A 12976-nucleotide genomic window follows, 5' to 3' on the forward strand; every position below is an offset into this window, starting at 1 on the left:
CACTCTAACAGCACTTTATTCAGTGTGAGAGACAGACATTGTAAGCCGTGCTTTTAGCATGCCAAGAGGCAGAAACACTGGAATGTAACAAGACAAAGACCCACAATTCTATAAACATTCCATTGACATTCAAAAACTGTCAAGACGAGACCACAATAGTAAGACGTTTTATATATCCCATGATGCAAGAATCAAGGAACTATTGATAATTAGCAAACAAACAAAAAAAAAAGAAAAGGCAACCCTGTCTCCTGTGACCATTAAAGCGGATTGATTGATATTACAGTGTCAAAAAAATGGCTTTTTGTAAAAGAAATTTGAAATAGTAAAAAAAAAAAAAAAACATCTTTGACATGACCCGTCTTTCAAAATAAAAATAAATGTTTTTATTTGAATGGTTTTATTATTTCTCTCACTCAGATTTCCAGGAGACCATTTCTACAAAACTTCAGAATACATGACGTTTATATTATTACAAATTATTATAAAGTTCTTAAGATTTAAAAAAGCATCTTAAACGCAGGGAGAGAAAAAAAAAAGAAAATGAAAATGTTTGGTTTGACTTTAAAAATCGAGTGAAGAGTAAATGACTTCATTAGACGGCCACCTAGATTATGGGCCAACTTAAGTAATTGGAGATTACTTTTTGCCATTTTGGATATTCTAAAAGTACTGTAAAAATAAGATTACGGTACATGTAAAATGGAAAAAAAAAAAAAAAAAAAAAAAACAGTTGTGATTTTTTCCACTAATCATTTTCTGACATTCGAAAAGGGAGAGTTCATAAAAGAAAAAATAAAGATGGCGTTGTCTAAGCTTGTGTAGCAGCATTATATACTTCCATGGATTGTTAGTTTACAGTGCTTTCAGTCCTTGTGTCTCCTGTTACCATGTACATTTTAGTGCAAGCAATAAAACCATGCAAATTAGGGACTTTTTGTTTGTTTTACAAAATTGATTACAAATGTTTCACTCGCAAAACGAATTGAACAAATATCGTAAAAAATGGTTATGGCTTAACATTGCTTGCAAGCTTCTAGAATCTGCTCTAAGAAAATGGAGCGTGTAGACTTAACTCTGACCCGCAGAGTTTAGAGAAGAAAAAAAAAAAAAAGGCGATTTCTTTATCATCATGGGATACCACTGAGGCAATCTGAATTAATAAAGACTTGCACTTTTACATGGACACCTTCATTAAGGAGTGCCAGTTAAAATGTTCACATTCACAGTACATAAGAAAATACACATGGAAAGAAAAATAAAAGGTTAAATTAATAAAGGGTTTATTCACAGGAATACAAGTGAAGAAAAGCAACAAAAAAAGCTGAACAAAATGAAATGCGGGGGGGAAATTAAAGGGGAAACAGAACCCATCTTTCATTCTGATGCTATTTAATTTGCACCCCAATGTATCTGCTTAGGGTACAAAGGGCCACCAACATGCGCCAATAGAGAGCAGATACCTTGCTTCTATGAACTCAATGATATATGATCATGCATAAAAAAAAAAAAAAAAAAAAAGAAGGGGGTAATACATTGAAGTGAAAAATCACTAGTGGAATATACCAATTACCTCGATGTCTAGTATTCAAAAATGCCCCACCTAACACATATGCATCCCTCTTGGACTGATCTTACTCCACAGAACTTGTAGTAATCACTAGTATTTATCCATGCAAAAAGCACACCACACTGACAGCACGGAGGCAACAAGGTTTTCCACATGTAGATCAGTCTCCACATTGTGATACAATTACATCTTGGTTTGTCAAAATTGTTAGATGCTGGAGACATCACTATCTTTATTAATTTTTTCTTCTAGACCTCTTTCCGTCAGACAGGCTTGCAATACAGTGTGGCAGGCCCAATTGACAGGTTAAGGGCTAACCGTACGCCGCAGCACTTAAAATGTAGATATCTTTATATTGTAACTAAGAAACCTAAAAAAAAAAAATTAAACCGACAATGCATATTTAATGTGTATTTAAAAAAAAAAAAAAAAAAAAAAAGTCCTGGCGCATATGGTAGGTGTTGGCCTATCTTAATGTGTGATATAAGCATGCTACTTAACTCACTAAATGTTATTATTTTAACCACTATAACAAATCCTGAACTGCAGACTCCTAAACAAAGAAATTCCTTATGACACTGCACTAAGGTGCAAAGCACTTTGCGATCTCAAAAATCGGTACAGAATGCCTTGGTTTTATTTGTTTTTGTTTTTTTTTTTGCTGCCAAAAAACCCTGCAAATTAACATTCAGCAAAGGAGTGACTCTTAAAAAAATATATACTTATATTAAAGATTTATCGTAAACTAAAAATAAGGAGTTTCCTTTTTACTAGTTACTCACCAACTCCTGAAAGAAAAAAAATAAATAATCCTAGAGAAAAAAAAAATACTAAATTTGGCATTTTGGTGGATGTCAATTTTATGCAGATCTTAATTTTTTGATGTCACAGGCATCTGAAGTGCGACTGCCATTACCTGCACTTCACACACGTAGCAAGCGGTGTTTAACTTCGCCAACTTCATCTAGTTAGGTCTTCATTAACATGCAAACACAGAACTCCCGATTAGTGGGATAGTTAGGCAACCCTTTGCTTTAAAATATACGCAATTTACTGCTATAACCCCATTCTGAAGATTTCCTCTGAAGTGTGCAAAAATTATATTCCTCTTCTTCCACCCCCTCTAGAGTCCAATTTTAAGGTACTCGTTAGGAGCACGATTCCCCGTATACCAGAATGTGCTGCTTGGCGACTAGAATTTGCTTCTTCACATCCAGTGCAGATTTGTTAAGGAGACATGTTTCCACCCACATAGGCTCCAGACGTTTAAACGTTTCCCGACATCGACTTAATACAGTGACGGCAACACCTCCCTCCCGCCCCTCCCAGTAGGCTTTGGGATTGAACTGTGTTCCCTACTGGTTTGCCCTTCCCCCCTACAATAGGGTAGCTTTTCCCTGGGTGCAGAGGCTCCCCCGCTGTCTCCCAGACTGAAGGACCTAGGGGAGATAAAGAAACACAAGGTTACGTTAATTCTTATGGTGCATTTAGACCTGTCAACAGATCTTAAAACGCAGATCAAGTACATGTCACTCGCCACGTATTTACTGCCCCGTTTACACAGGTCGACTAGCAAATGAGGAGGATCACTGAAAAGTTTGATCAGTCAGGAAACATGTTATAGGCAGCACCAAATGAGGTGCTGCCAAAAAAGCCATCAGATCACTCAAATGTTAACGTCGCTCGCTCAGCAGCTAATCACAATCCTTATACAGGTGAATAATCAGGAACGAATGTTCCTACAAACATCGGCTTGCAGATTTTCTACTTGTTTAAGTACATCATTTGTGAAAAACTCTAGCATCCTAAGAAGCGACAACGAGAGTAGTGCACAGCCGAAACACCGCTTACAGCCAGGAGTAACCCAGTGCAAGCCGAGAATGAAAGGTTTCCACCGCTACTTACCCCTAATGTTGAGACTGCAGCTAGAGCACATCTAGGTTAGACTCCATAGTAAGCCGCAAGACGTTCTTTAAGGGGAGGCGGAAACTGGTCCGAAAAGCGTCTCCAATTTTCTTCCCCTACTTGGTTTTTAAATCCATGAAGGATCTGCAAAGAAGGCAAGCAATGATGGAGGTCAGTTGGATCCTACAACATGTTAACAGGCAATTCTGCAGTCACAGCTAATTAAACTCAGTCACTTAACTCTTCCTGGAGGTAGCAAAGTAACATTTGCCTTTAAAGGAGTTGTTCTGTAGTGCCAAGTAGGCCATCACAATCATAAAATTATTTAAAAAAATTACATCTGAGGGCTATGTGACATTGTTACAGATGTATACGTTTATTTTATTTATGTCTGCCCCTTCTGCTGCCCGCACACATGGGCCAAAGAGCATTCAGGGTGGCACTTTGTCTATAGCCTTTCCATCACCCTGAACATCTGTGCTGACCAGTCAATGAGATTAAATAATGGTATGTAGTTTATCTCAATATAAGCAAATCACACACAAAAAAACACAAATCACTCTACCTTACAAAACATGTCCCGGAGGTCTTCCTTTGGATTAATCCAAGATGCAACAGCATCACAGAAAAAAATAAAATCCTGAAAATGAAAAAGTATTCAATGAAAACACCACTTACAACTAAGCAACAGTGATACATTACTCATGCAGTAAAGGAAAGCAAGCGGAGAGGACATGTAGGCTGCCTAACCCAGGAGTAACCATCAATTCAGAATGAGGTCCCCAGACAATTTTGCCAGGAGGTAATATATTTCCTCTGCAGCAGGGAAAAATAACACATGGTGACAATTTAGAATGGTCCCCTGGGAAATTTCACCGCTTTTTAGCTACTGTACACTTACCGTATTTTCCGGCGTATAAGACGACTGGGCGTATAAGACGACCCCCCAACTTTACCAGTTAAAATATAAAATCCTCTTAAAAGTCGGGTGTCTTCTTATACACCCTATGTCGTCTTATAGGGCCGGTGAATATGTGCCTTTTGGGGGGGGGGGGGGGGGAGTGATCCTGATGACGACGAGGGGGTGTCTCACAGGAAAGTGAGTATCCCCCATTACCTCATCGTAGCGCTGCAGCGTGGGGTCTCTGTGCTGGGAGCGGCGGCTGCTGTGCTGTGGGGCGGCGGCTCCTCTTCTGCAGTGTGGGGCCTCTGGTGCTGTGGGGCGGCGGCGTATCTTCATGCAGTCGGGGCTCCTCCGGCATCTCCTTAAAGCTCGGAGGCCCCGCGGCGCTGGCAGCTCCATCGGTACAATGCGGTGGCCTCCGGGAAAATGGCCGCTGCTCAGATTCAGATCTCGTCCCGAGATCTCGGGAGACGAGATCTGAATCTGAGCAGTGGCCATTTTCCCAGAGGCCACCGCATTGTACCGATGGAGCTGCCAGCGCCGCGGGGCCTCCGAGCTTTAAGGAGATGCCGGAGGAGCCCCGACTGCATGAAGATACGCCGCCGCCCCACAGCACCAGAGGCCCCACACTGCAGAAGAGGAGCCGCCGCCCCACAGCACAGCAGCCGCCGCTCCCAGCACAGAGACCCCACGCTGCAGCGCTATGATGAGGTAATGGGGGATACTCACTTTCCTGTGAGACGCCTCCTCGTCGTCATCAGGACCACTCCCCCCCCCCGCCACCCACCCACCATATACACCCGGCGTACAAGGCGATACCCGGCGTATGAGACGACCCCCGACTTTTAAGAAGTTTTTCAGGGGTTAAAAAGTCGTCTTATACGCCGGAAAATATGGTATGTGCAAACTCCATGATTTAACGCTTGATATTCAAGGACTGAAATCACCAAGCAGCTTGACCAGTGCCTGCTCACTTCCACAGTGGAGTCCATCAATGGCAATGACATTACATACTTGCATAGAGGAGTACCACCAGCAGGCTGGGTCTGGTTTATTAGACTTAAAGTGCTATAAAAGGTTAAAGGGAACCTGTCACCCCCAAAATCGAAGGTGAGCTAAGCCCACCAGCATCAGGGTCTTATCTACAGCATTCTGGAATGCTGTAGATAAGCCCCCGATGTATCCTGAAAGATGAGAAAAAGAGGTTATATTATACTCACCCAGGGGCGGTCCTGAACCAGGGCCTCCCATCTTCTTACGATGACGTCCTCTTCTTGTCTTCAGGCTGTGGCTCCGGGGCAGGCGTACTTTGTCTGTCCTGTTGAGGGCAGAGCAAAGTACTGCAGTGCGCAGGCGCTGGGCCTCTCTGACCTTTCCTAGTGCCTGCGCAATGCAGTACTTTGCTCTGCCCTCAACAGGACAGACAAAGTACGCCTGCGCCAGAACCCCAGCGTGAAGACAAGAAGAGGACATCATCCTATGAAGATGGGAGGCCCCGGACAGCGACGCCCATCGGACCGGAACGCAGCGGAACCGCCCCTGGGTGAGTATAATCTAACCTCTTTCTCATCTTTCAGGTTACATCGGGGGCTTATCTACAGCATTCCAGAATGCTGTAGATAAGCCCCTGATGCTGGTGGGCTTAGATCACCTTCGATTTTGAGGGTGACAGGTTCCCTTTAATGATCTCCAGTGCAGATATCGCCATCAGACTGGGAAAACATAAGGCCACACCTGAGTAACAGCGTTTAGTTGAGTGAAACAGGTTTTTGCACCATTTTTAATAATGTGCAGGTTCTTCTGAATAACTAGAACGGTTTTGATGGGGAATTGAGTGCTGAATCTTTACTTTACTGAGGAGTGTGCGGTTGTGTGGCCCCACTTCATGCTCCTGTGCACAGTTTTGCTTAACATGGGGGGAGGAAGAACTGGATCATGCTGAGCCGATCTCCCAATCTCTGACCCATCGACAATACTCGACTCCAATGGAGAAGTGAGCGGCTCCGGGACTCCTATGTCCAAAAGATTGGAAAACCCTTACCTGAACTACACCTCCGGGATTTACAGTGATCATCGTACAAATGCCACGGAAAGCAGAATCTTTCTCCTCATTGTCTCGAATATTTCGTAATGAAGTGCACCTACAAATAACAGCACACCTTATTTATTCCTCGGAGGCTCAAGAGCTCATTGAACATCAGAGATCACCGAAAGTTACTCAGTGCTACACTGTATACCATCTGGAGTGACTCTACCCTACCAACAGGACATCCAACGTTACTGGAGAAACTGGAAAACTAGCCAAGTCTTGGAAATAAAAAATAAAACTAAATAAAATGTATAAAAGCAGCCTTTGGGAAGCTACCACATACAGTGTGACAATTGCTGATCCATTAGTGCCAGTGTTACCAGTCTAGGGTAGGATGTAACACGTTGGCGTGTGATATGTGCATGCAGCATGTCTGAAAACCAGAATTGATGCCCTTTTCCGTTTACCTACTGCTCACACAGTGGAGGCCGCCGTGTGTAGATACGGCCATGGATATCTAGGCATTAGTGGCTTAGTGAGGCGCAAGGTCTCAGTGTAGTCACTGGTAGGTATAGGAGATCAGAAATGGCCACCTCCTAGCTGCAATGGCAATGGGTAAACTTAAGAAACAAGCTTTAAACACAACAAGCATGTGACAATCTTATCCCATGCTCCCATGCATCAATTAGTCGTTAGCCACAACAGAAATGATAAGACTTGTATATGACAATGCTTGGAAGAAATTAAATAAATAAAAAATAAGTGGCAAAATATAAGACAAGATTAGTCACATGTCTGACAATGACTAAGGACTGTGTAATAACTGACAAAAAAAAAACAAAACAAAAAAAAAAAACAAATACAAAATAAAAGTCTAAAAATGTGAACTGTAAAGAAAACATGGAGAAATGAATGTAAAAAAAGATTGAAGAATACACACCAGGGTCTTATAAACTGCTGTAGCATGGGGGCCACCTCTTGAGGACAAACGTAACCAAGACGACCAATTGTTATTGCTAAGGCAACGCAATCACGGTTATACACCACCAAACGCCAACCAAGACATGAGCAAATGAGGGGGGAGGAGAAAAAATAAAGAAAAAAAACAACAAATAACTCAGAAACAGAAAACAGAATCTGTGTATGATAATTAACATAAGATATCACTAGTGTCGTTTATGAGCACCGCCTCCGCAGAGGGAGTGACATATGGCATAACCGTCAGAAGGGGATTAGGGCTGGAGAGGAGTGGAGGGGCGGAGAAAGGAGGGCAGGGAGAAAAAGGAAAGAAAAACGAGAGAACACCTAAAACGCAAGGCCTTCAGTCTCTGTTCAGACAGCTCGGATTTCTTGGAAACAAGTACGGTATTTATTTTATTTTATTTTGCTTGTTAAAATGCAAAATTTGGATAATAAAATAAAATATTTATTTCACTAACGATCAATGTCAGGGTAGACAATATTGGGCAATTTTGGTGGAATCCAAAACCAGGTACTTCGCCTTATTGTGACCACAAACCTTAAGTTCACACTGGGCGTTTTTGCTGCCTTTTTTTTTTTTTATATATATATAGCCAATTGTCAGCTGCTTTTCACAGTACCAGCAAAGCCCGTGAGATTTCAGAAATCTCATGCACACACTTTGTCATCAGCATTTTGTGCTTTGCATGTTTTTTTGGACAGGGTGTTTTTCACCTATTGAATTGAATGTTAGAAGAAAAAAAAATGCACCAAAATCTGCATTTTTGTTAAAGCTTCTTTGCTGCAGAAAAAAAAAAAAAAAAGCAAAAACGCCCAGTGTGAACCTAGCCTTAGGCACAGGGAACGACAGAACTATATGTACAGTAAGGCAGAATCCAGGAGACCGGGCGATAAACACTAAGGGTATGTTCACATGGAGATTAGGGAGACAAATCTGATGGCAATTGGCAAGAATATCCGCAGTGGAAATATGAGGCAGGCCATTGGAAATACAGGTAAGTGTTCAGGGGATCTGCCTACAGATGTGACCCAGTAATTGGGACCATGCACATGGAGTACCTGAGAGGAATCACTAAGGGACAGTCACTGTCTGCAACGTGGATCTCAATCTCAGGCTGAACAGCACTAGAAAAGGTTAAAGGGAACCTGTCACCTGTTTTGGCCGCTGTAAGATGCGGCCACCGCCTTTCAGGGCTTATCTACAGTATTCTATAATGCTGGTGATAAGCCCCTGGTCTGACCTGCAAGTGAAGAAAAACTAGTTTTATTATACTCACCGGGGGGGGGGGAAGCGGCGGTCCAATCTGATGAGTGTCGCAGGTCCGGTGCCTCCCAGCTACTTGCGAAGCCACCCTCCTGCTTCTTCATCGCTCCCCGGCATCGGGGCTCCGGCGCAGGCGTACTTATCGGCCCTGTTAAGGGCAGAGTAAAGTACTGCAGTGCGCAGGTGCTAGGTCTCCCGGACCTTTCCCTGCGCACTGCAGTACTTTACTCCGCCCTCCACAGGGTCGATAAGTAAGCCTGCGCCGGAGCCCCGATGCCAAGAAGCGATGAAGCAGGAGGGCGGCATCGCTAGGAGATGGGAGGCACCAGACCCACAACACCCAAAGGACTAAACTGCCCCCCCAGGGCGAGTATAAAAACTTTTTTCTTCACTTGCAGGTCAGTCCAGGGGCTTATCACCAGCATTATAGAATGCTGTAGATAAGCCCTGAAAAGGTGGTGGCCGCATCTTACAGCGGCCAAAACAGGTGACAGGTTCCCTTTAATATTAGAAGGCAGACTTCACAGGTTTTCAGACAGAAGCCGCATGAAAAACTTTAAAATGTGACGTGTAAACACATCCTTAGGCCTCATGCACACTTCCATAATGAAGGCTGTGAAGCTGGAGACAATCCACAACACAAAGTGAAGACCTTTTCCTGTGATTCTAAATGACTGATTTCATATATCAGCCTGTATGGGAACTATCATACTGAACAATTGATTGGCTCTTAAGACAAAACTAGCCATTTAAATAGGCCTTCAAGGACTGCACCTGCCTTGATATAGGCTTTGTGCACATGCTCCTGCCAAGGGATGTCATGGTAAACACCTGGACTATACGTTTAGTACGTTGTGCAGAAATTTCTGCGTATCTTGGCAAGAAAAACATTAATATAGGTGCGTTTTTCTGTGCTGATTTTTCACTACTCATCAGTATGAGTGAAATCTGCAGCAAAAACGCCAAAAGATATAAATCAGCACCAAATCTGCATGTCTCAAATAACCGTGTGCATGAGACTTCAGGATTCTCATTCACTTTGCTGGCAACAGGAATCCCTTCGTGTTTTGTGACAAATCTGCGTGGAAAAAACAAACAAATCTGCAAAGTGTGCCCAGGCCCCAAGACAGTTTGTTTACATGTGCCATGCTGAGAAAAACTATTGAGAATAGCAGTTGAATCAGTGATAGTGGTCCGATCAGATCACATTTCTTGCTGTCTATTGAAGTTACTCATCCAAGCTTCGCAGTAAGGCTACGTTCACATTAGCGTTGTGCGCCGCAGCGTCGCCGCATGCGTCATGCGCCCCTATATTTAACATGGGGACGCATGGACATGCGTTGTGTTGCGTTTTGTGACACATGCGTCTTTTTGGGCGCACGCGTCAGGGCGCAGAGGACGCAGCAAGTTGCATTTTTTTTGCGTCCAAAATCATGCAAAAAAAAGGACGCATGCGTCACGCTAATGTAAACGTAGCCTAAGGTTCATTTGCCAACAAAATACATCTGAGTGGAGGGAAGGGACAGCGGTGTCGACACTCGCAGTCCCGTGATGCGGTGGAATTACAAGTGAGACCGGCGCACAATCACCTCTGGCATCATTGTCTCCACCTTCAGACAAACTGAACATGAAGAGGAAGACGGGGGAAAGCTTCCTCTTCATGTACAGTTTGTCCGAAGGTGGAGACAATGACGCCAGCGTCACAACACTGCAATACAGCCCAAGGGAAAACGAGTGCAGACACCGTGGGAATGGCACGGGAGGAGAGTACAGGCTTTATTATTTTATCTGGGCCCAACACTTCGCTTAAGAAGGGGCTGTACCAGTAGCGGTCAACCCCTTAAGTATACAACTCCCCTACAAACACACACACAAAAAAAACTGACTGTCTCCGTGACATAATATATATAGTATAATTATATTTGCCCTGGACATGGGCATCTACTACCTAGGAAGGATGAACGAGTTAAGAGTTTTATTGAAAGTGAGATATTGTCTGACCATTTGTTGGCGTGAATCTTGAAGACAATAGACGAGTACCGAGCACCTTTACCGGCAAGATACGAGGGGACATAAGAGGGCACTTTGTGTTTTAGATGTGTTCTCTCATACAGAGACAGATGGTTAATGCGAGAGACAAGAGAAATGGAGGAGGAAGATGTCGGAAATATTGTATAAAAAAGTCTGTAAGCAAACTAAACAGATACTAGAAGTCAGCAGATTTGTATAGAAGCAGAATAAAACAAAACCTACGTCCAGGTGACAAACTATGCAACATTCCCATTGAACAGGCATTTGTGAACAGTCTAATGTCAGCATGCATATAAAGCAAGGGATGTGCTTCCTGTATAAAAGCTCATTGTGGGACCCGCAGCGTGAAAAAGAAGAATTCGGGATCTTGCTCAGTTCTTAATTGAACACGTTCCTAGTGGCGGCAGTTCAAATATATTTGGAGAATGCACGGTATAACCTTCTGCTCCATGAGGGCAAGAGCACGGCCCTGCTAAATCTACTCCTGTACATGAGTGGTAAGTCATCAGAACCTACAAGCTGCTGCAAATTATCTACAATGCATGGGGGCGACTCAATCCCACCGGCCATGAACGCTCATGTGGCCAACAGCCATCTCCGACCGACTCCTCGGGGAGCAGCTCATCTGAAAACTGACCAACAATTCTGAGATGTAAGGAGGTCTATGATCCCGGATAACCCCGTTAATGTGTATGGTGGCCTATAATTCTTCTCACTGTCAGGTTGGTGCCGTCATACTGAATACTATGATACCTTAGTTGATGAAATCCATCCTGTGGTTGTTTAATCTTTATTTTCAGTTTTGTGTTAGTGATATGCTCGTGCCCCGGGGCGGCCTGTGGGGGTCGTCATGTGGTGCTGTGATTAGGTATACATAATGCAGACTGCTGACAGTCACTGACCCCTCACTGACCAGCCTCCTAGTTTACATAATGAATACCTGTATATACTGAGGAAAAACCCTTCTGCAGGCAGGTGACGGCTGTGGCACCTGCACTGCAGCATAATCGCATGTTTAGTGTCCTAGTATCTGGGCTAGATGTCATTCAGATAGTACAAAAAAAATAAATTTAAATGGCGCCTGCGCAGTAGCAGTTATCGGTGTATATAGAAGTGATCCAATAGCTGCTATTGCACAGGTGGCGCCATCTTGGAAAAGGACATTTTTTTGTTCTTCTCCAGCAAGATGGTGCCGCATGCGCAATAGCAGCAATTGGATCACCTCTATAAACAGCGATGGCACCAGCCACGCCTGCGCAGTAGCAGCCATTTTAATTTTTTGGGTTTTTTTTGTACTATCCGAACATCAGGCACAGTTATCGGGACACTACACAAGCAAATATGCTGCAGTACAGGTGCCACGGCTGGCGCCTGCCTGCAGAAGGTTTTTTGTTTTCTTCAGTATGTACAGGTATTCATTATGTAATCTAGGGGGCAGGTCAGTGACCTATCAGCAGTCTGACGACCCCCACATGAAGACCCCCCCACAAGCCACCCCGGGGGTACAAGCATATCATTAATACAAAACTGAAAATAAATATTAAAAAACAACCACAAGACGGATTTCATCAACCAAGGTATCACATTAATCAGTATAACGGTGCTGACCTGACACTGTGTGTAGGTTACTGTGAACAATCCTGCTGACAGGTTCCCTTTAAAAGACTTGACAGCCTTGAGGCCAAATTATTATTATTTTCATTTTTAAATGCATGTATTTTGGACTAAACAAATTTTTGCAATTGGGCATAAATAAAAATTTTGCACCATTTGCCTTCTGCAGCCTCTGTGTTTTGCAGCCTATTGTTGGCTGCAGAATGAGTCAATGACAGTCCATCAGTTTGCTGGTTCTGACCGTGTATAAAATTTCCAGCAGCCGACTTGCGCTCACATGAGAGCTCAGCTTTTCCTTCATGTGGTGTGTGGTCATAAGTCAGCTGAGAGGAGGTCAATAAAGGAATTACAACCTGTCAGAACAACCTCACCGATGGTTCCTAAAAATTTTTAATTTGGCAGCACACAGTGTATGAAAAAATAAAAAAATAAAAAACAAAACACAGCCTTGGTAATGCATCTTACCAGAGATGGTTCCTTTCTCCTCCTGAATTGATCTTTCACTCATTCACTGATAAAATGATTCAGAGATCACAGAATGCAGATTTTTCCCATTACTGATATAGGAGAGGACACTTGGTGCTTTGAAATTTCTATGGAGAACCAACTTATTTCGGCAAAATGTCTGTTGCCTCCTGCTCCCATCTCCATGGAATTTTAAAAGCACCAACTGCCATC

At 43.3% G+C, this 12976-nt stretch overlaps 1 protein-coding gene across 3 annotated transcripts in view; it reads right to left on the reverse strand.

Moving 5' to 3' along the window:
- Nucleotides 1–2204: 2204 nt before the first annotated feature.
- The window catches only part of TNPO1 (transportin 1), an 81912-nt gene continuing 71140 nt past the window's right edge, over nucleotides 2205–12976 (reverse strand). Inside the window, exons 20-24 of one of the 3 annotated variants that reach the window (XM_077287874.1) lie at nucleotides 7349–7424; nucleotides 6421–6520; nucleotides 4041–4115; nucleotides 3476–3619; nucleotides 2205–3009 (exon numbers count right to left, since the gene is read on the reverse strand). In XM_077287874.1, the coding sequence (XP_077143989.1) occupies nucleotides 3512–3619; nucleotides 4041–4115; nucleotides 6421–6520; nucleotides 7349–7424 (359 nt within the window). In that variant the 3' untranslated portion in view covers nucleotides 2205–3009; nucleotides 3476–3511. The remainder of the gene's footprint in view (nucleotides 3010–3475; nucleotides 3620–4040; nucleotides 4116–6420; nucleotides 6521–7348; nucleotides 7425–12976) is intronic. The other 2 variants (XR_013221589.1, XM_077287883.1) reach the window with 2 other exon arrangements.

Source organism: Ranitomeya variabilis, chromosome 1 (assembly GCF_051348905.1).
Source record: "Ranitomeya variabilis isolate aRanVar5 chromosome 1, aRanVar5.hap1, whole genome shotgun sequence".
Classification (NCBI taxonomy): Eukaryota; Metazoa; Chordata; class Amphibia; order Anura; family Dendrobatidae; genus Ranitomeya; species Ranitomeya variabilis.